Raw genomic sequence first — 21,969 nt, forward strand, 5'->3', positions numbered from 1 at the left:
GGTGCACAAAATCACCACTTACAAACAGCTAGTGCTGTATTTACGCACGCCCGTTGAATGACCCCGGAGCAGGAGGATTTGTTTGCATGATATTTTTTTTTTTATTATTATTTGCACATTGATATTTATTTTCTGCCCCGTCTCCTGCAGGAGACGGCAAAGTCCGTTGACTTTCAATGGTATTTAAAACGGGGCCCTGGGAATAAACCGAATGGATCGACTGAGGGAACACCCGCCCGTGCCGCCCCTCGGCCGCCACCTGTGTGAGGGCCGGGCCGGGGGCGGCACTCGGGGGGACGGCCCGGCCAATGCGGCGCCGCGGCCCCGGGGAGCGCCCAATGGCGGCGGCCGCCGCCATTGGGCGCTCCCCGGGGCCGCGTTGCGCCGCCACCGCCACCGAGCGCGCTGTGGGAGTGCTACGCTCGCCGGTAGGTGCGGGAGGATCGGAGGGGAGCTGCGAGCTCGGGGCCGCCCGTCCGGCCCCACGGGGATGGGGGGACGCGCCCCGTGCGGTGCCCTCTGACAGGTGGGGCAGGGGGAGTGCGGCTGGGGGCTGGAGGGCAGCGCTGGCGGAGGGGCCAGCGGGGGACGTCAGAAACGGGAGCCGAGGAGACCTAAAGCGAAGGCAGGTGGCCCGCCTCTGCCGGCGGAGCTGGGGCCGCCGCCGCCTCCCCTTCGGTCTCATGGTCGCGGAGCGGGGCCGCCCTCGGCTGTGCACACTGAGGGAGCCGCGGTTCCCCAAGGCGCCGCAGCCCCTTTCCCGGCCGGGGCTCCTGGCGCCGCTCCCAGCCGTGACCGTCGGGACCTGTTCCCCTCGGTCCTCACACCGTCCCTCCCTCAGGGCAGGTCCCCGCTCAGGCTGTTGGTGCCGGGCAGGCGAGGGCTCCCCTCGGTGATGGACGGCTGAGCCAGTGCCAGCGGGTCGCTGCTCCTCGGCCGCGGGAGGGTTAACGATCATTAGCAGCAGCCTGGGGAAGCTGCTTGTATCCACCTACCCCTCAGCTGCTCTCTGTAATTACTCATGTTTTGGATTTTTCTTTGCTTGGGTTTTACTAAATTGTGCTGCTATTGAGATGTTTTTCCTGCGGTTAAGATATTGCAAGGCAGAGAAAAATCCCTCGCTCATTTTTCTGTTGTCACGTTTAAATACACTATGTAAATGACGCGTTGAAAAAGCTCAAATTACATATTTCCACGCGAAGTGAGTTTTTGTGTTGATGTAGGAACAGACAGCCCCTTCCCTGCACTTTTTTTGTAATTCGTGTGTTAAATATTTTTTCTGTACTGCAGCTCCACTTTTTTTTCTTTTGATTTTCGGTAATTATTTTGTTGATTAATTTGCCGTAATCAGAATCAGCTTCTCTGATTTTTTTACCCTGTGGCTTAATCCTTTCTGAGACTTCAGTTTCTCAGAGAGACGAAAGTTAAAAAATTCTCTACTACTTGACTAGATCAGGCAATGCTTTACAGCTCATGTCTTCTCATACTTTAGTTGCACTTTTCACTGGGAAATATCCTTAGGATCACTTTACAGTATTGGTTTGAGGGCACTTTTAGTATTGTCAAGACAAAAAAATTGGCAAGCATTGGCATTTTTTTGCTTGTGAATTGGCAATGAATCATTCTTGTCTTCTGTGAAATGTGCATTTTGCAAACTCACTAGTCTGGGCAAGTAAATTTCAAACTACAGGTTGCTTGCAAAATGTTTGTGTTCGGCAATTCTGGCATGTGACTGATTTCGTTTTCTCTTTTCTCTGCCAAGATTACAGAAGCATACCTTGTGTTACACAGACAAGCAAGATCTGGACTTTGCCTTAACATTGTCCAGATAAACAGGTTTATGTTAAGCAAGTTTGTGTTATGGCAAAAAAACTTGAAGAGCAGTTTCCCCCATCTCTGTGAGATATATTGTGCGGGATTATTCAACACATCTAACTTTCCTAAATACTTAGTTTCCTAATGGCTAGGTTATCTCTTCTCCAAGAATTTTCAGATTTGGTTGATTATAGTATAAAGCAGTGTTTGCTATGAAATTACATTTAATTTGTTATATCGTGCTTTTGTTAGGTAAATCTTTGACCTTTTCTGTATACTATTAAAGAGTTTTCCTTATATTCCTGTAAAGCTCTCAAGTACAAAGCAAGAAGCAGTAACTTCCTAGCAGAGCTAACATACAGTTTTCTTTAGATATAGGAATATAGCTGGCAAATTTAGTGATCTCTGCTCTTTTATAGTTGTGGCTTTTAAATTATTTTTAAAATATCAATGCCATCAGGAGCATAAGCATTAAACTTTCCAGTAAGAGAAAAGGGTCAGATTTTTTTTCTCTCACATGTAGCACTGTACATCAGTTCTGATTAGCTGTACTCTCTTATGATTTGTATCCTTAATTATTATTAAGAACTTAAGAGTATACCTTTGTCTCTAACTGCAGATCTTTCCTTAACTCAAGTTGCTTGAAACCCTCACTACATCAGTGGCATAATTAATACTTGGTGTGGTGTGGATTACAGCCCAAGGGACACAAGGTAAAAAGATAACATCTTTTTACTACTTTTTTACCACTACATCTCAGTAGTGGCCAACCTCCCATCTGGAGTCCTTGTTTGTGCTGCCTTGCCAGCTATCTTGTTAAGAACCAGCAGCTGGTACCGTTCCCTGCTTGAGAAACCCAGACTGTGTGGGGGTTAAAACCATATTGTGAGTGGGCTAAATACATCATGTTTGTAGAGTCCTTCATTTTCAGCTCTCTCAAGTCTGGCATCAGCAAATGAAGATGAGAGATGGTATCTCTGTGTGTTACAAACCTCTCAAGATGTTTTGCTCTGCAGGGTTTCTGTTGCCCCTATTGTAGAAGTGGTGACTTTTCCAGTCAGTGAGATGGTTTCCAAGGTGGCATCAGTGATAAAGTCATGGATTCCCCTGCTCTGATGCTTGGCTCCTGGCAGCACCCTTTCTACTTGCAGCTTTAAACCCAGGTGTTGCACTGAGGCTTTGTGCAAAACACCTGTTGGAATCTTTACCAATAAACTAATAGAATCAGTTTTGAGTTAAAAAGTCCTGTTAAAGGCTGTCTTTGCAACAATGTTAACTTTCTCTTTGAAAGCTGGAAAACTAAAAAGATCATGAGGAAATGAGCTATAGAACTATAAGGATTCATGGGGTGGTGGCAGTCTTCTAATGTAATCTTGGCCGTCTAAAAGTTGGATTTATCTAAGATAATCATTTAAGCTCAATCTGCAGTCAGCTAGGAAAGGAGAACTTTCAGAAGGCAATTCTTGGGCAATTTGTCTGAATGTTAGTTGTATTACCAAAAAAAAAAAAAAAAAAAAAAATTGATAAATTACTCAGTGGCAAAGCCAAATTATTTTGTCCTCAAATGTCTTAATATATTTTCTTTGGAGTCTAACACAACATGATTTCTTTAAGGACTGTGAGTTCTGCTAATGGAAGTAATAACTTCACAAGTGGTTAACCTCAAGGAAGGAATGCCTGTCTTTGTATGTGTTGGGTATGAGCATGTGTTGTCTTCAGGACTATGGCTGTAATTATGACCACATGAACTTGAGTCCTAGGAAACTAGAAACCTTACAGCTCAGCTCGTACATCTGGAAGCATTATGGATTAAATCTTTGCTCCTTGTAGGCCTTAAACAGGGCCAGAAATCATTCTAAAGGTGTCTTTATGGGTAAGATTGCTTCCCAGGTAGAGATTATGTGTCCTCTGTTGACTTCTGTGATGAATTTTTACTGTCTTTTAAATGTGCAGATAAGGTGAACGGTGTGGAATGTTGCAGGTTTTTTTCAAAGCTTAAAGGGGGGTAAAATTTCAGAGATTGAGAATGAAAAAACACGGTCCTGTGGAAATACCAGGGGGCACGCATCAGGATTCCAAGATGCTCTTCCTTTCTGAAAAAACTTTGGATGTAAATACATGAGTGCATTACTTAGAGCAGGAATGCACTTTTAAAATGAACGTCCTTATCACCCGCATTTACTGCACTTCAGTTTGCATCTCAGAGCATATAAACTGATTTTGTTTGGGATAAAACTAAGTCAGAAGGACCTGAGGAGCTCATTTAATGTACTCCAAGTGCTGATGCAAATTCAGTCTACAGGCTTTGGAGATAATTGGAAGTAAAAGCCACAAAAAAGTTGTGTGAAAGCTATGCCCTTAAAGCCAAGGACTCTGCTCCTACTGGTAAGGTTTTACTCTGTTTATTAGTGTAAACTGAGGATATAGCCTCTCTACCAGCTTGTCAACCAATTTTATGTAACATAATCCTTAGTATATATGGACAGAAAAAAAATACAAGGGGAAGAATAAACACCATAGCATAATGATAAAACAGTTAAGAGATGACATCAGTGCCAGGACAGTGTGTTTGTTAGGTAACCATAGAAACAAATAGTCCTTTATTTAATAAAAAGTACTCTCAAAGGAAGTGGGTTACTGAAACGTATAGGTTTCTTATACATCAGTTCTATAAAGTTTCTGAAAGCGAACCATAAAATTATGGAGCTTTTTGCCCTCATCCATCCCAAAAATCCTTCAATCCTCCTTTTTTGGCAGGAAGTGTTTCCTAAAATGTTGACAGTATTTTCTCAGCAGTGATATATTAAGGTCTATCAGTCCACTGCGGTGAAATGTCTAGAAATATGTATATGATTTTCTTGATGTGAAAAAGGCTTGCAAGTCTAAGTTAGTTACCATAGTCTTGCTGAAGGGGGATTCACCTCATTCAAAAATAGATCAGGCAAAGGATCCTCTGGAGGTTCTGTCTTCCTTCTGTTGACTGTAAACAGAGCATCAGGTGACTCTCTCAGCTGTCTAACTGGGTGTCTGGAGTTAAGTGAGGCATGATTCATCTTGCTTTACTGAGGTAACTGAACTAAATGCCCCTACACAATTCCTTTGGCTTGAAACAGAGGACAGAACTGACTGATATGCTTCAGGATCCTACAAAGGTGCTCTAGTAGTACAAAACTGTCCTAATATTAAAAGAATAGGCAGTGTGCTCCAGAGCTGAGATTCAAAGCAGAGCTCCTGGTCCAAGGGCAGCAGACGTGCCTGGTGAGCTGGAAAGTAAGGATGTCTTTTTGCTGAGCTGTGTTTCTTGATTAATTATGCTCTTTCAGGCCAAGTTTTAGTTGGCATTTATAGACATGAATATTTATAGAAACTAATTCTTTCTGTGGACTCTTGGGTTTGCCAGCTGTGAAATGAAATGAAAGAATTATCTTTTAATTTACTTTTGAAAATGGGCGTGGGTATATGATACAGTAATTTTGCTATCTGAATCAGGGGCCTCCTGTGAACAGAAGGTACCATTTTGCAGAACTTCATGGTGGTTTTGTGGTTGTGTGGGTGATGGAAATGCATGGAAAAAACTCTACTGAGCATTTTTGAAAAGAAAAAGCATTACTAGCTGCATAGCTGAAACTAGAGCTGGTCAAGCTCCACAGCACAAGGCCAGTTTATTTTTGAATAAAGCAGTTTCAGTGGAATAGCTGTAGGGAAGAATTTGGCCTATGAAGTTTAATGATTAGTTGCTGTTTAAATGCCAGCTGCTCCTGAGGACAGAAACCTGTCAACAGAAAGGCACCTTTCTCTCTGATCCTTGCTATGTTGTTTCCAGTTCACCACAGTTCCAGTATTTGCCTGGATAAAAATTATATCCTATATATAAAAATTATACATGGTGGAAACATCAGGTGCATGTTCCATTCATTCATCCTAAATTGTAAGGTACATGAGTTTAGTATGACGAATAAGGTCTCAGCTGATAGGTGCATGGATTTTTTTGGGGGGTATTCACTGCCAAAATCTCAAATGTCACTGAAGGGAATAAAAATGAGGTAGAATAGATTGGGCAAATCTGGGCTTTCCTCTCCTAAATAACACATCTCTGACCTCTGCAATTGAATTGTCCAAGTTTCTCTGAGTGGAGACAGCTGTATTAGTTTACCACACTACATGTGGACTCAGAGTTTGACACCAGCGTTCACTTTTTTTTCCTGAAAAAAAAATTGCAAAGTCTTTTGCAAAAAATTGCAAAGTATTTAATTCAGGCTATTGATGTGACTGTGCTTGGAGCTAAACCTGATTGAGGGTGGCCACAGACCTTTGGGAGCTGCAGCTCCAAATACCTGCAGTAGCTCTCCAGTGACACTGAAACAGGCACTAGCTTTCAAGTGATAATTCCTGCTTTTCAGGAAGTTTGTCTTGGAAAATACTGAAGTTCTTCTGAATTTGCTAATTTTTGGTAGTTTGTAATGTGCTTTTGTTTGTGTCTGTGTAAATTATGCTGGTGTCAAATTTACAAAACTGACACAGTGAGTCTTGGTAACAGAGTCTCAATCCCTTTGTGGGCCTGTGCCTTTATGAAAGAGGGAACTAAATACCTCAGATGTTTAAAAATATGTTTGTCCACTGCATATGGCAGACTTTGCAAAAGGTTGACTGGATTCAGCTTCCCCAGAGCCAATAAGAGAGCTGTGAGACTGCATTAGCATTGCCATGAACTGGTACTCCCACATATCATAACGCTGTGCTACTGAGACATACGGTGGGTTGAGGAGCAGAGTAACCATGATCACTTACGGCTGGGTGGGGAGTTGGGGTGACTCGACTGCATTAATTCCATTCATTGAGTGATTTAGCCATTGTCCCACTCCGTGGGAACTGATTCATATGAATTTTAATGTATAATACTACACATTTTTTAACACCCTGAATTCTTTGTAACTGGGCATTTGTGTTAGATTAAAATATGAGCATCTCATGGAAACCATGCAATAATGTTGGTATTAATTATTTAATGCCCCTGAGCATGAGATGCAACTGGTCCTTCCTGCTGTTGATATCAGACTTGCAGTGGTTCCCTTTTGTAGCCTCCTCAGCAAAATACCCAGTGTAATAAAATATGAGTGATTTGCTGCCTTCATATGCAACAGGGGCCACCTCTCAGCACGTATCTCTGCATCACTCACATGATCTCATCTAGATAGATGGCAACGCATCTTGGATTTCTCTTCTGAAATGTACAGGGTTGCCTACTGTCTCACAGGCTCTGTCACAGGGGTAATACCATAGAGTACCACTTGTTAGTGTGTGTTAGTTAAAACAAACCAACCCAAAACCTCAATAAAACCAAAACCAAGAAACAAAGAATGAAACATTTTCTCATACCCTCTGTTGCACATCGTGCTAGTGTATCATGCATTCTTATGTTTTGACAATTAAACAAATGCAGTTAGACACAAACGACACAAATGCATTAGACAATACCATTGCAAACATACTATTTTATACTGTGTATGAATTTGACTTGTTATGAAGTTTGTTTCTACTTCAGATATATTTTTGTAATAGTATATAAAACACTGGGTACCTTTAAGTTCACTCTTTGCGCAAGGATTTTTTTTTTTCTTTTCTAAAGTTGTTTTTCATTCTCTTGAAACAGGAGTAGCTATGCTAAAGGAATAGCACCATCAAGTCTAATGGACCTATATTTAGGGTGTCCAAAATAGAGAGTGACAACAAATGTGATATTTTGGGTTGCCCTGAAGGACTGCAGTGTCCTGGCATCACACCAAGTTGCATAATTTCAATTGACTCTCCAAACACTGGAAATGAGGAAAGATCAGTTGGATCATCAGAAGAATTTTCTGCCAGGGGAAGCTTGTTCCCTGTGATACCTCTTCCAGAGTATTGGGTTTTGTCTGGCATTAAATAGTCGAGCAGGTCTTGCCTAAAGTGGAAGACAACTTCTTGTTTTAACGTTACCTTTATCTGTAACAATCAAAAAGGATCTCCTTTATGATAAAAATCCCTTTTTAAACTCTTCTCATTGGAAGGGTGCTCCTGATACAGATTAGAAGTTATGAAATATGTTATATGGAAGTACAGTTATATAGAAATTATTGCTCAGTGTTCCTAGTCTCCCTTTCCAGCCAAAATTCAGCGCAAACAAACTCTGTTTTCATTCAGTGCTACTTCAGTTCCTCAATAGTCCTTGTCTTCCTGATGCTTTCACAGTTGGATTCTGTGTTTTTCTCTCACTCTGAATCTGTTCTCCTGTTCTGTGCCTACTCACAGCTCAGCTAGATCAATGGTCATCCTCTCTGTAGGCATACAGCCTACAGTGAACATCTCTGTCTACAGGATTCAGTTTCTGCCTTGTCTTGAATGCGGCTGGTGTTTGAGGGCTTGACTTCTTGCTTACTTGCTTTCCTCAGCTTTCTTTCATTCTTTCCCTAGATTTCTTAGCAAAATGAGAGTTTAACTGATACTGATTGATGGCAAATAATTATACCCACCATTTTCAGTGAAGATGTCTTCACCCAGCTTCTAGAATGAACTTAATTGTAATTCAGAAAATAAAGCCCTGATTTCATTTGTGCAATTGAAACCTGAGGCACAGGAAGAATTCTGCGGGCTCTCCTTTTACTAAATGGAAGCAGGATCAGTTTTTGGGTTGTACAGTGAATACTTGAAAAGCAGTAATTTGTTGCAATGCATATAGGCAGTGATGGAATGCTATTATCTGTCAGAACAGGATGGCATTTTGTACAACCCAGGATGTGTGTTTGCCAGAAGACTGTTTGTCATCCAACACAATATTCCAGTAAACTTATGATCGCTTATTTGCTCCCCTGTTTCTTTTGTCATTAGTTCCACTTTAGGAGAAGGACAGGTAGGTAGGAGTTTTTGGTCTATGTTCACTTCTTGATGGCTGTCTTCAGTGATGTCAGGCTGCAAGGACATAGCTGGCTCAAGTGATTAACTGTAGAACATTATGCTTTTTGCATAAGTGAGATAGCTTAAAAAGTACACTTTGACAATCATCACAATGGCAAGTAAAGTACAGTAGCATCAATATCAAGATGTGCAAACCAGGTTGCTCAGTGGGAATTTTCTTTGAAAAACATGTTCCTTGTATGATGCACATTTTCAGGTTTGAAAGAAGAAATCAGTTTTTAAACCCAGTACCCTCCACATTGAAAGGGTAGTTGTTATAGCATTGTGTTGTGAAATAGTTGTGACTACTGCAAATTCACCGTCCTGAAGCAAAGAAAAATCTGTGACACATACAATGAGCAGATGTGGAAGTGTGGGATTGGGGTGCTGCTTTGGAGTTCTGCCCTCTGAAGGCCTTGAGAAAACAAGGAAGAGTGGTAAGGACTAAGTACCCGCTCTCTTCTAAGGGGTTGCTACCAACCTCTCCTCCCTTACTGCATTTACACTTTTTGTTGCCTATTGTTATTACCAACAGAGTTTTGTTGAACAAAGTAAAATCTGATCTGAATTAGTCTAGCCTTTGGGAAGAAACCCCTTAAATTAGTGGGTTTTCTATTATTTGTACAATACTGACTGGGGAAAAAAAATACCAGGTTTTAGAGATGAAAATGTTCTGCTAAACAAATTGGCACATTGCCTCTTTCCTGTGATCTTGTCCTAGTCTAGTTTTAACATGCTATTGCTCAGTATGGTAAGAGAAGCATTTGACTGATTTTTACCCCAGATTCTAGTTTGAGTTGAAAGGCTGGCAGTTTGGAAAGTTATTCTTCAAGTTTCCATGCAATTACATGACTGAAGGCTTCAATTACACTCTGAATGCATCATGTACCCACAGGGAGCTGTATTGAAAGTCCTGAAATGCAGAACTGCTTTTCCAACACTTCAACTGGAATTTTCCCTTGTTTTCTGCCTGCTATATATTACTTTGAATTGTAAAAAAAATAAAAATAAAATCCTATTTTTTTGTATTGCTGTTCTTTTATATGTCTCAAGTTTTTAGGAGTACAAGTAATAGAGAAGGAGGTTGTACAATTTCCTACCAGTATCAGGTTTTGAATCTCTGTCTCTCCTTTTAAGCCATCCAGAACCAATACGTATTTCTAAGGCATGGCCTTGGCAGAAGGAGAAACATTATTGCCTTCTGAACTGCCTAAATACGCTGGTATTGCCTGCAGGAGAGCATCTGAGGTGTTTTCTCTTTTCCAGTGGAAAACAGAGGAGTTTCTGTGGCAGATAGATTTTGGTGTAGAGAAAACAGCAGCTGTTGACCTTTCAGCTATTAGCCTTGACGTAGATATTCCTGAGGGAGATGCTTATGACTTTCTTACCAATGCATGCCCTACAGACTCTCTTACTATCATTGAAATGTGAGCTTTCAGCAAAGCTGGGATGTGTGTTTGTGGGATATGGTTTTATGTGTGGTGGTTGTATTCTTGTGGCCTGGAGAAAATAAGGGCATTGTAGGTCACCTCGGCTTTAACACTGCTTCTACCACTGACTTGCAGTGTGGATTTAGGCGGATCCTTTTGTATCTACTGGAATAATTGGGTACGGTCATTAATTAGTGTGTCTACACTGGGTCCTGTGCTCAGGGAGACACCCAATCTGCTCTTCTGTCATTCAGTGTGCCAGATAGCTCTAGTCATCTTTAGTACCACACTCTGCCTCACTCCATCTCTGTCTAAAATGACCAGGAGACAGTAGTAATGACCTACTTTGTATGGCACAAAGTGGATTTGCCCAGGCTGTGGCAGAGTACTGTCAAGGCTCTTGTCACCATTCACTTAGATGTAATCTATAATGGGCAAAGCTCTCATTTCCTCCGGAAAGGCTGCAGGAGTTTCACAAGGCGTATCCATTTGGCTCCCTTTGAGCCCTGGTTCTTCATTTAATATTGAAAGTTTTCATGTAAATGTTACATGCACCAGGTGGTGACTGAGATTATTAAGCTACATCTGAAGACATGGAGCTCATGCAATAACATGTATGAATCAGAGTAAGTAAAACTGGTGTAAGATCTAAAACTGAATTTTAGCAGAGATTTTCTTAGGGCAATTTATAAGCTGAGAGAGCTGTATTCATGGAGAAAATATTGCCAATATTAGGACTACAATAATCAACCAAGTATGACTTTATTCCTGTCATCATCTAGGTCATTCATAAGGTAATCTTATCTCAGGCATTTAGGCAGAGGCTGGTACAGTGGTTTATTTCAGTAAGAAAATATCCAAATCCAGTTCCTTTACTTCATTGGGTTTCTCCAGTTCAGTTGTGTTGTTGTGGTTTTTTTCTTCTTGTTTATCTCTGAGTTTTGTTTATGCTGTGGCACCTTTAAGTACTTGGGACTTTCTTTTGATGCTTAAGAACAGAGTTCCAGTTTGGAGTTTGTTTATTATTCAGATCACGATGTGCTGATGGTCAGTGCTTGTTGCAGTCCAAGTTGAGAGGAAGAGCCATGAGCTTTCTCTCACTTGGAAATTTGCCCAAGGCAGCAATCATTCCTCAGTTCATGCTACCAGAATTGTTTTGTCTGTACAGGTTTGCCAAACACGTGGTCAAGATAAAATTACTTATTTTTCCTTGAGGCTTTCCTGGTGGTAGTGAAGCTTGATTGTTACAACAAAAGCCATGATCAGAGTCTTTCCTTTTTTTTAATGTCCCTTTGGCATTAGTTTCTTTTTCTGCTCTGTGGAATTTGACAGCTTGTCTAGTTGTTTTCCCTTCCATGGTCTCCTACAACAACCAAATACAAACTACAGTAACCAGTTAATGTTTCAGTTCCTGGGACTGTAAGGGAATGTGTAAGCAAGAAAAATAGTATCACTGTATGGATTACAGGATTTTTTTCAGTGGTGCTGCCATGTATGGCAATATATTTAGGGAGTCTATACATTTAGCACAAGCTTGCTATTGATACTACATTTGGGAAAAAACCAAACAAACCAACAAGTGGATTTAATTGTCAATTTTTTTATTATAAATTTTTTGTCCTTCTGTTTTTCCATATAACTGTAACCTAGTATCTCTGGATAGTGGTTAGAAAGCCTACTGCAGTGTGCGTCATATGGATGTAACTTGGAGCAATTGAAATAATGACCCTCAGTACTTAAAATTAAGTAAGCTGTTTCTTTTAAGCAGAGTTGAAATCTGCTGAGAAACAATGTTTGAGGTTGCTGTCCAAACACATGAGGAATTAAATACTTTAAATGGTATGTTTACAAAAACACCTTTCAATTACAGATATTTCTGAATTCCATTACAGATACCCCTGATACTTCTACACCTCAGTAGTGCCACGAACCTTTACCGCTGTTGGTGTTTGTACTCAGGTAGTGTGTAAAGGTGCCACCTAAAGTGAGGGCTCATTGTATAAGGTGCTGCATGTAAGACTTCTGGCACAGGATAATTATGTCTTCTTCTCAAAAACGTGTTTTTGACTTAAAAAGATAAAAGGAGAAGGATTCTGCTGCTATAGTGGAGTTGTACAAAAGGACAGATGGGTAATCATGTCACAAGAAGGAATGGCTACAAACTGTGAATTTACATAGTTTTGAAATGAGTTATCTAAATAATTTTGTTATTTTAGAATGAACCCTCATCAGTTTTAAAAAGGGGTTATGTAATGTGGTTGGTCAAAAGACTAGAAGGACTAGAGAGGCAAGGAGTTTTGTTCCAGCTCTATGATCTCTACCCTTTGGAGAACTGGAAATGACTGTCACCTACTTGTCACTCAGATTTCCATGTACCACTGTGAAACTGTAATATGAAAAAGGGACATCTGAAGCAGAAGCCATAGATGTTTGAGAAGTCTGAAAGACAGGAAGAAACACTACAAAATTCACTTACAGAGTACGCGCTGCAGTGTTTAAATAGTGGGTGCTGATTCTTTGCTACAGGGAGGGTTCAGGTTTATTCACAGTGCCAAATGGTTCCTCTGGAGACATCTAGTTCTGTAGTAGTTCTGCAAATTGCAGCATCATTGTGTTAACTGAAAGCACAGCGACATTGGTATTGTGCTGGCTGAGGCTCCTTGGTTCACTGTGGGGTTGACTTTGGTCTTTGAAGATTTTGGAGAGTGAAGAGGGGTGAAAAATAATTTGTGGATGAAGTTGTATTTTTTCCACATAGTTTGCACAGGAGTTAGCTGTACATGATTCATAATTCTGTACAGGCATTTAGTTCAAGGGGTGGGATTGGGGTTTTTTTGGTGAATGTTGAGAGAATGCAACTTTTTTTTTGATATTTTTTTAAATTCTAATATATTCATCCTCAAAATTCCTCTATTATGAATATTTCTGAAGCTATTAGCTACTCAGACTGCCTTTCCTTTCTTTCAGGCTGCTTGTCTATAGGGTGCAATAACCCTGATAAGTCAACACAATCTCTTTTATTTACCAAACTGGGAAGTCTATAGAAAATTCCAGTCATGGTGAAGTTGTATAGCCTGCAATGCACAGTATTCTCATGCTTTACTGAGCTCATAGTGCTCACTATCCATTTTAAAGTGCTAATTTTACTGTCTGATATTAAGTGGGTTTTAAGAACTACCCTTGTCACAGGATGGTAGGGTGAGGAGGAAATCCATCTTAAAATAGTGGTATAATTTTCCCACATATCTGCAGAGCTGAAATAGACCATTTTCTTGCCTTGTTTCATAGCTTTTTTCCCCTTGAAATGGAAAAAAAAACCAAAAGCAAACTACAAAACCCACAAACAAACAAAAACAAACAAAAAACACGAGCTCTACTGCAGTCTCTGTGCATCAAGGACAAGATAAACTGTTTTCTTTTTTAATTTCCTGCTACTTCATGCTTCTGTCAGGACTTTTCCAGGAGAAAGGAGAGGTCAGTATCCAGTTGCTTGGGAAAAGAATACTTAGTTATAGATATTTTAAACAAACCCCAAAACAAACAGCTTAATTAGTCACACAAGGAAAACAAGATGCCGAGGTCATCCTCTCCTTCCCTCATATGGCGTCCAAGTGACCCTAAACATCTGATTATTTTTTTTCTCTTAGCTTGCCTCTATGTTTAACTCTGTAGTTTCTATTAACAGCGTCCAAAATGGACATTGTGTGAGGCAGGCAAACATACCTGCCCACAATGCTTGAGGACAGGTGTCCTGCCACAGGAGTTGGAGCTCAAGAGCCACTGTTCCTCCCGCAGAGGGGAAGTGGTTGTGTAACAAGGGAAAAATACGCAGGGTGGCTGGTCAGGGGGCCATAGGAAAATCTGTGACAAGGAGATCAGTCTTACAGCAAATTGCACTTAACCATCAGGATTGTTTCTAGGAATCCTTCTTTGTGGCTGCCAGAAACTACACTTTGTGTTCAGTTCTGCTTGAAAAGATTCATCTTTGACAATGAACATGGATTCATGAATTCTTTCTAGGTGTTGGGCAGGTTTGTGACTTCGAAACTTTTGAAGTTTTCAGCTTGTTCTTGAGTGCTGACCTGCCTTCAGCAGACAAATGACTGTGACCCTGAGTAGAATAATCATATTGGAAGCCATTTAATTATCTACTTCCTTCAGAAAATGCTTGAAGGTTGAATGCCTTTAAATATCAGTCTGGTTTTTGGACCTAGATGTTATTAATGTAGGGTAAAGAGAAGTCTCAGTGAAGGATTTGTTCTTGTACACTAACATGAAGTTTCACCCTGAAAGACCCTTTAGTTAGAAGAAAGACAGTAGAACAAGAGATGCTGCTTAAGGCTCTTTAAAAAAGCCAAGGCGAGTTTCAGTGTTTTCAAGTACTTGAATACCATGGCAACAGGAGCTTCAATGCTTGAGATAATTGTCAACAGAATTCAAATACTTTCCTAGGAGGAGTCCTCTGAGAGTTTTGAAGTGATTTGCAAATCTGAGGTGGTCATGGGTGCTTGTCAGAGAGAATTTCTTTCCCTGGACCTGACTCTCCCAGTTACTAGCCAACAACCAGAGCTCTTTTCAGTGTTCCATTCCATCTTACAGATTCCCACATCTGCATGGGGTACATAGCATTGCAGGGCATACTAAATTAAGTTGCCACATATGTGAAAACATTTGCTGGGCTACAGCAAAATCATGCATAACTCTAGATAAGAACTAAGATTTTTTTTTTAATTAAAATGTGAAGTTGTAGTCAAGCAGCAGAGGTCAAAGTGCAGCTAGCTGAGAGGGCATGTCTCTATACCCAGACCATGATAAGAGTCATTGGCAATTCATCCTAATTCCAGAGCCAGCTGCATACATGTTATTGATAATGAAACATGAAGCTTTTTGCTTGCTCTTGAGAGAGATCAGATATTGTAAGTACCAAGATGAGTAAGGACATGTTGACATCTTGAAGTGGGGATTAAATTACATCATAATCAAAATTTGGTAAACCTATGAGAATCTCCTCATGGCTGCTCTTGCTGAGGTTATGAGAGGCGTGGCTCCTTGAGTAAGGAGTAAAGCACTGGTTTTGGTGATGGGCTGCTTTAACATGAGGATATTTGAAGACCCTCAAATCCTTTAAATCAAAGAGTTGCTCAAGTGTAGCACTCCTCTAGACACACAGGTGGCAAATGTGGTAGTACTTTGACAGTACTGTGGTTTAGCATTCTGTGTTATAAAAAATGATGACACTAGTTTCTCCCATTTAATTTTCTAAAAGAGGTAATTTACTTCTTTTTTATCTTAACAGCACTTGAAAAGAAAGTGTAAAGGACGTGTTTCCCTCTATTGGCTCATCTTCACTGTACCTCTCCCATTCTGCTTCCTCTTCCTTATAATCCTCAAATGAAGATGAGGAGCCTGCTGCGAATATGACGTCTGTGACTAGTGTCATTGCCTCCCACCAGTCTGAGTGGGTGTCCTTCAGTGATGAGCTGCTCCTCCCTGTTAGCCCACAAGGTAAGCTGTCTGATTTTCTTTGAAACCAGTGAGACCTTCTTTGTTTGAATTAGACCCACTATTGTCATATATCTAGTAGCATAGAGATTTGCTTCTAAGTGGAAGCAGTATGTGCAGAGGTTGAATTATTTCCTGCTACCTCTATGTAATAGGAGAATTTGGGCCAAAAAGTAAATTGCTCTCCTAATGTGATCTAATGTAGATCTATTATAGGTTTTGGATCTGTCCTTCAAAATTCAAGGCAGTATCTAACTGACCATGGAGGAAATGTCACCTATTATAATCAAGTGCAAAACTATGTGCAGTATTAATCTAAAAATTGCATTAAGTAAAGGAGAACTTTCTACAGTTAATGGAAAATTTTTATATTTCAAAATAAAAACCAGTGAAGTAATGGTGAGTCCTTCCAATATTTCTGTGTCATTTCTATTTTAGGTAGCACTGAGGAGCCTCTGGAGAAATGTTTTAATTCCTCAGACACCTCCTCAGAAGAGAACCAAAATGCAGATGGAAAATTTAAAGACCTTTTCTTCACAGATTTGGAAGAGGCAGCTGACCAAACCAAGGGGGATTCTGCTGTGCTTGGTAACCATGTGTGTCCCAGCACTAATCTGTCATCATCCATCAGTGCTTGGGTTCAGTTTGACGATGCCCCATGGACTAGTGCTTCATCAACCCACCCACAAACAGGTGAGGCAAAAGCAAAGAAAAGGTCCATTCCAGTAATACAGTAAGAGCCTACAGGAATTTTTCCTTCCTCATGGTTTCTCAAAGGTTGACCTTTGACTAGTTTGTACTGTACTTTAACACAACTAATGTCATCAGTTTCAAAAAGGGTTCTCATACCATCGTTTGGGGTGGAACTAGCAATATTTTCTTTTTATAAAGAAAATGAAAGCTGTCTGTGATTCACTCCACCTATGTCTTGACTATGTTTTAGAAACTGCCAAAATGCATTAATGGGGACATAGCATAGAGGTGTTTTCAGTAGTGACATTTCTTATGTAGAGGTATGAACAGCCATCTAAAAGGGCTGATCTGTGTTTGCCTCTGTAATCTGGAACTGGAAAAAATGGAAAAATGGTGATCGTTGTCCTCTGTGGTCACAGTCTTTACCTGCTCATAGCTCTATATGGTTTTTGCCCATAGAGACCAACAGCTAATGTGCTAGTGCCCATCAGTACTTTCTGCTGTCTTTAGATGCTATGATTTAGCAGCTGGAGAATTACAAAGACAACAGAAGTTTACCCTAATTCCATCACTGCGTGCACTTTTCTTCAAATGTAACATTTTTTTCTGACATGCTTTAAACATGCATGCAAAGCCTCTGGTTTTCCTTGTCAGCTTATGCTTGTAGGAAGTTGTGGAGTAATTGCCAAATAAAACATTACTTTTTTTCATGTTTAAATTGAGATTATCTCATAATATTTCCACTTTGTGACTGCTAGTTATTAAAGTAGTTTAAAGAGTTGTAACTTTACTCTGCTCACTAAGTCCATCAAATACTCCCTGTGACATGAATACTTCTAGTAGAAAACTTGGATCATTGGTTTTGGGTAAACCTCATCTGTTTTTCCATCAGCTCTTTTGATGGGTGCTACAGTCTAGTCCATTAGACCTTTGTGCAGAAGTGTGTGAATCTTCTGGCAAAACTAAATTCCCCTGACCTTTTTATCTTTATATTTATTTAATGGTTCTTATTCTTAGATGTAAATATTTACTGATCCTGGTGGTGTGGAGAGAAGGAAAAGTACTTACACCAGGAGTGTAAATCTGTAAAACTGAGGTGCTCTACCTCTCTCTGTAGTTTCATGGTTAAGTGAGCCTTATGCTTACTCCTACAGGCACATACTTTTTTCAAATGAGGCTACTGCTTGCTCAGACACTGTATCTCCTTCCCAGTGTTGTTATGCCTTTGTTAACTGAAAAACTTGTAAGTGCACCTTCTTCTTAAATGAAAAAAATAAAATCTTTGATCAACATATAAAAGAAGGAGACTTCCATAAAACTAATTTTATGATGTATTACTTGATTTCCCATCCTGAAAGGCATGTGATCTAGTCTTAAGGTATATGCTTAGCAAAAGCAGTGCCTCTTGGTTTGTGTTTTCAGTCACAGGGGATACTAGACTGTAGGCAGAGGTCTAGGATATCCAAATGATGAAATTAGAAAAGACTTTCCAAAAGTAGTGCAGTTTTGAAGAAGACATTCATTTGTACCCTTGTAGCAGCTTGTCCTATGTGATCTATGTCACCAAGGGAGAATATTTACACGCTAACTTTCAGCATCTGGCTGAGATTCATGGAGGAGGGTGGTTCCCCTAGCAGTCAGATCAGGATGTCCTCCATGTAATTCTTGTGTGGGAGGCTATTATTCTATGATCTATATAGTAACCCTAAGGAGATTTCCTAAGGATATTTTAAAGTCCTTGTTTATGAGCTGGTCCCACTCCTATTCTGTATTTATAAATGGTCAGACCAGTGTAGCTGACAGCCTCTAAAGGGAATGGGGCAGAAGAGATGACAGCTCTTTGTTTCTGGCCCTCTACTCTGAGGGACATTTGACAGCAAGAGGTGGGATAAACTTCAGCCTAGTTGTTCTCAATTAATCTGCAGATCACGTCTTTTTGCTATGGGCGGCAGTAAAGCTGGAGACTTTGTGTTACAACCTCCCTGTGCTGACACACAGTGGAAAGCCTGTGGTGACAGCAATTATTCATTTCAGTAGCAAACAGGCTGCTTAAGAACAATAGCAAATACCCAGACTAGGGGGGAGAAGAGTATAAAGGCCAAGTTTGAACAGAAGGAGCGGTGTGAGAAGGATGGAGACATTTAAAATCTGTTTCCTGTGCAGGCAGCTGTGAAGAGCAATGTCCTGAAGGCTCAGCACCCCTGGTCCTGTTCCTGTCAGGGCTCCAGCACTGTCAGGAAATCATCTGTCTGTCTGTCCGCGCTCAAGCAACTGCTCAACTGACTCGATAATTACCCAGGCTGATGGCCAGGCTGTCTGGAAGCACGTTTTGAAAAGGGCTTCCAAAGGGGGATTTTCCAGAGTGCCATGAGAGCAGAGAGGACGGGTCCTAGGAGAGAGAGATGTTGTCTTACTCTGACTTTAGAGCTACAGTGTTTTTGCACTGGTTCCCCCAAAAGCAAATATTTGTCCAGAAGTGCTCACAGTCTAAAAAAAAGCAATATAAAGACAACAGGAATGAAGTGGTTATCCTATAGGAACTATATTTAAAAGAAATCAAAGGCTAATGCTGGACCCTTATTGTCCTGGGAAAAGGGAAGACATTATTGGGGCAGGAGGAATCAGGGGGACTGATAGCAAGAAACAGGGCTGAACAAAAAAGCAAAGAATTTGGAAGATGAGAAGAAAAGTCAAAAGCTGAGGTGTAGAAATGAAAAACACCCATAGTAAGCCTCACAGTAAAAATTATCTTTATTTAGGATATTCTTGTAAATCTTCATTCTACCAAGTTCAGTCTAAGCAAAATGTTTCAAAATATTTCTGCATTTTGGATTTACGCATAGTTAACTCACAGCTGCCAAATCATGTGGATTTTTCCACAAGAAGCAAAAACTCTTGAGCAAGGCCACAGAAATATTTAGTCACAGAAATTATGTGTTGTGGTGCCCTCTTCCCTGTTTTCCTTTTACTAGGAAGAGAAGAAATTTATGTTGTTATCAGGCTAGTCAAACTGATACTGTAAAAGTGAGATTTTTAGGCTCACACAAATGTTCCTATAACAAATGTTACATAATCTGTAAATGATCACAGCCAGTGGGTGACATAACATTTGCATTTGTTACACAATGGGTCTCCAGCTCATAATATCATATTCTGTAGGTGATAGCTACACTCTTCAATTCAAGGAGGTATTCAGCAAAGCACCAAAATTAGAATAAGGCAAGGTCTGTTACATCATCCATCCTCACACACACACACACACACAACCACCCCCACTTCTTCCCAAGAGCTTTGTCTGGTTTTAAATGGCTCAAGTAACTTGGACTCCTACCATGTCCCTTGAGAGGCTATCCAACAGCAAGGCAAACCTCAGCTTAAGTATTTTGTGCTGTTCTGTCTGAAAATAAGCAATGCATGCAACACAAGATCAGCAGCTGGAAACTAGACCAATGGTGATGCTGTCCTAAAATCAGAAAAATCTGAGGTCCTACATGATAGGAAAGGAAATGATGCTGACAAGGTTTATTGTAATACAGCGTAGGGATCGAGGAACAGGTCCTCAAAACATCAAAGAGGAATGAATGCTTAAGGTATATCTGTGTATTAAAAGCCAATCAATTGAATTAAAAACAAACATGTCAAGAAAAATAAAATGCATGTGGAAGGAAAGATTTTTCAGTTTGTGAAACAATGTGTTGTTTTTCAGTATCCAACGTGTGCTACAGAATTTGTATTTTAGGAATAGTTCTGGCACTTGTCTTTCAACATAAACTGATTTCTGAGAAATTCCTGCAGCAGAGAGGCTGGGACTCTCCATCTATTGGCATTAGAGACCAAATTCAAAATTTCTGCAGAAAAAGCCCTGCCTCATTTAGGAATTTGGCTGCAGCATGTCCAAGAAATCTGAAGTAGGACCTTAAACATGTGCAGACGTTTACTTTCACTTGTCTTGCTTTTTGAGATTGATAGACAGTCTTTTGTCTCAGCGTAGGGGAAAATGCACTTTTACTAATGCCAAGGATTAGTGTTGGGGAACCTAGGACAGGCACAGGTGGACGCTGACTGTAATAAGATTTTAAAGAACATCTGTTGCAGGAAAAGCTGTCTATGGTTATGATTTTCCAATGACAAGACATTCTTTAGAAAATAAACAATTCCATTATTTCAAAATAGAATAAAATTAATTTGCTCTTATATAGAAGTATTTGGCAACACTAGTCCAGTCGGTCTCCTTCTTAGACAAAAATTCATTTTGGAAATCACAAAACTAGTTGGCAGTATATGAGTTATTATATGTGTTTCTAAATTGGCTTATGTTTGTTTAAAATTGCCGACTTTAAACAAAACAAAAAAAATACTGCAAATCTAAGATCTTTTTTTGTAAAATAATTCCACGGTTTCTGGAATTCCAGATATAAAGTACACTTTAAAAAAAACTTGGCTCTTTTTAGTGATTCACATGTAGAGCTCAGCTTTTCAGCTTATCCAAATAAAGTGCTCTGTCTGTCAAAGCAATTTCAGGTGAAGCTTTAAGGGTAGCTTTTCAGGTGCCTCATGCCATGTTTAACAAAAGGACTGAAAGGGACTTACAGTTTATAATCACAGAATCGTGATCCTTTCTCTACAGGCATCAAGCACAACACAGTGTGCAGTTACTGGAGGGAGAAGTGTGGGGTTTTGGTCGTGTCTCTAACACAACAACTGTCAACCTCTGCAATAAGGAGACAGCTCTGACATTCAGCTCCTCATCTTTAGGGATGACTGTTCAGAAGCTGCTCAGTACAAAGGCTCACTGCTGTACACATATAAATATATCAGTGCCTGCTTACTTAGGCTAACATCTCAAAAAGCAAGCAAGAGAGCACTGCTTGGATATTCCCTCTATGCACACAGCAATGTTCCATAACAAAGAGGTGTCCCATCACATCACTTGAATAGAGTAGAGAGAGATGAATCCTCTTTAATTTACCATTTTCTTCAGAAATATCAAGTGATGTGGGCAAAAAGTTTACAATACAAAGAGGATACAATAAAAATTCATAGCGGTGGATGTGTAAGATTTGATTCTGAACTCTGAATGATGATTAGGCATGACTTAGCTGTTTGACATAGAAGTCTGGCAAATGAGTAGAACAGGATTTTTGGTCTAGACTGAGCAGAAATGTTATACAGTATGTTCAGACTGGGACACTCCACATGTTCAGAAACAAAAACCATCCTAGTGCACATCAATAGGTCAATTTCAGTTTATTTTTATACTCCTCCTCCCACGTGGAGCATTCCTGAGATGATGACTGCACCTGAGTGGGTGTCACAGATAGGGGAGGCTTAATTAAAACTTAATTAAAACTACTGCAAAAAAATCTGTGGTACTATAAAAAACTCCACTGCGCTGCACAACACACACATTCAGATCTTGTCAGCAGTGTCAGAAACTTGAAATCTTGTTCTGAAAAGTCACAGCTTCTCCTATACTAGAACAATAGGAAAGCATCCCATACATCTGCCAGCAGTATGGGATCTAAGGCAGACAGCTGAGTAGTGCTAGAAGATAAAAGTACCAGGCACTAGATAAGTTGCTGTGTGTTTGTTACAAAATAAC

General features: G+C 40.2%; 1 protein-coding gene across 4 annotated transcripts in view; it reads left to right on the forward strand.

The window, feature by feature from the left end:
• Positions 1–368: 368 nt before the first annotated feature.
• STON2 (stonin 2) overlaps positions 369–21,969 on the forward strand; it is a 74,785-nt gene continuing 53,184 nt past the window's right edge. Inside the window, exons 1-3 of one of the 4 annotated variants that reach the window (XM_050336013.1) lie at positions 369–428; positions 15,469–15,677; positions 16,113–16,367. In XM_050336013.1, the coding sequence (XP_050191970.1) occupies positions 15,590–15,677; positions 16,113–16,367 (343 nt within the window). In that variant the 5' untranslated portion in view covers positions 369–428; positions 15,469–15,589. Of the gene's footprint in view, positions 429–507; positions 527–1,058; positions 2,529–15,468; positions 15,678–16,112; positions 16,368–21,969 lie in introns of those variants that run through there. The other 3 variants (XM_050336014.1, XM_050336016.1, XM_050336012.1) reach the window with 3 other exon arrangements.

This window comes from Myiozetetes cayanensis, unplaced genomic scaffold (assembly GCF_022539395.1).
Source record: "Myiozetetes cayanensis isolate MyiCay16 unplaced genomic scaffold, myiCay2020 scf6-25, whole genome shotgun sequence".
NCBI lineage: Eukaryota > Metazoa > Chordata > Aves > Passeriformes > Tyrannidae > Myiozetetes > Myiozetetes cayanensis.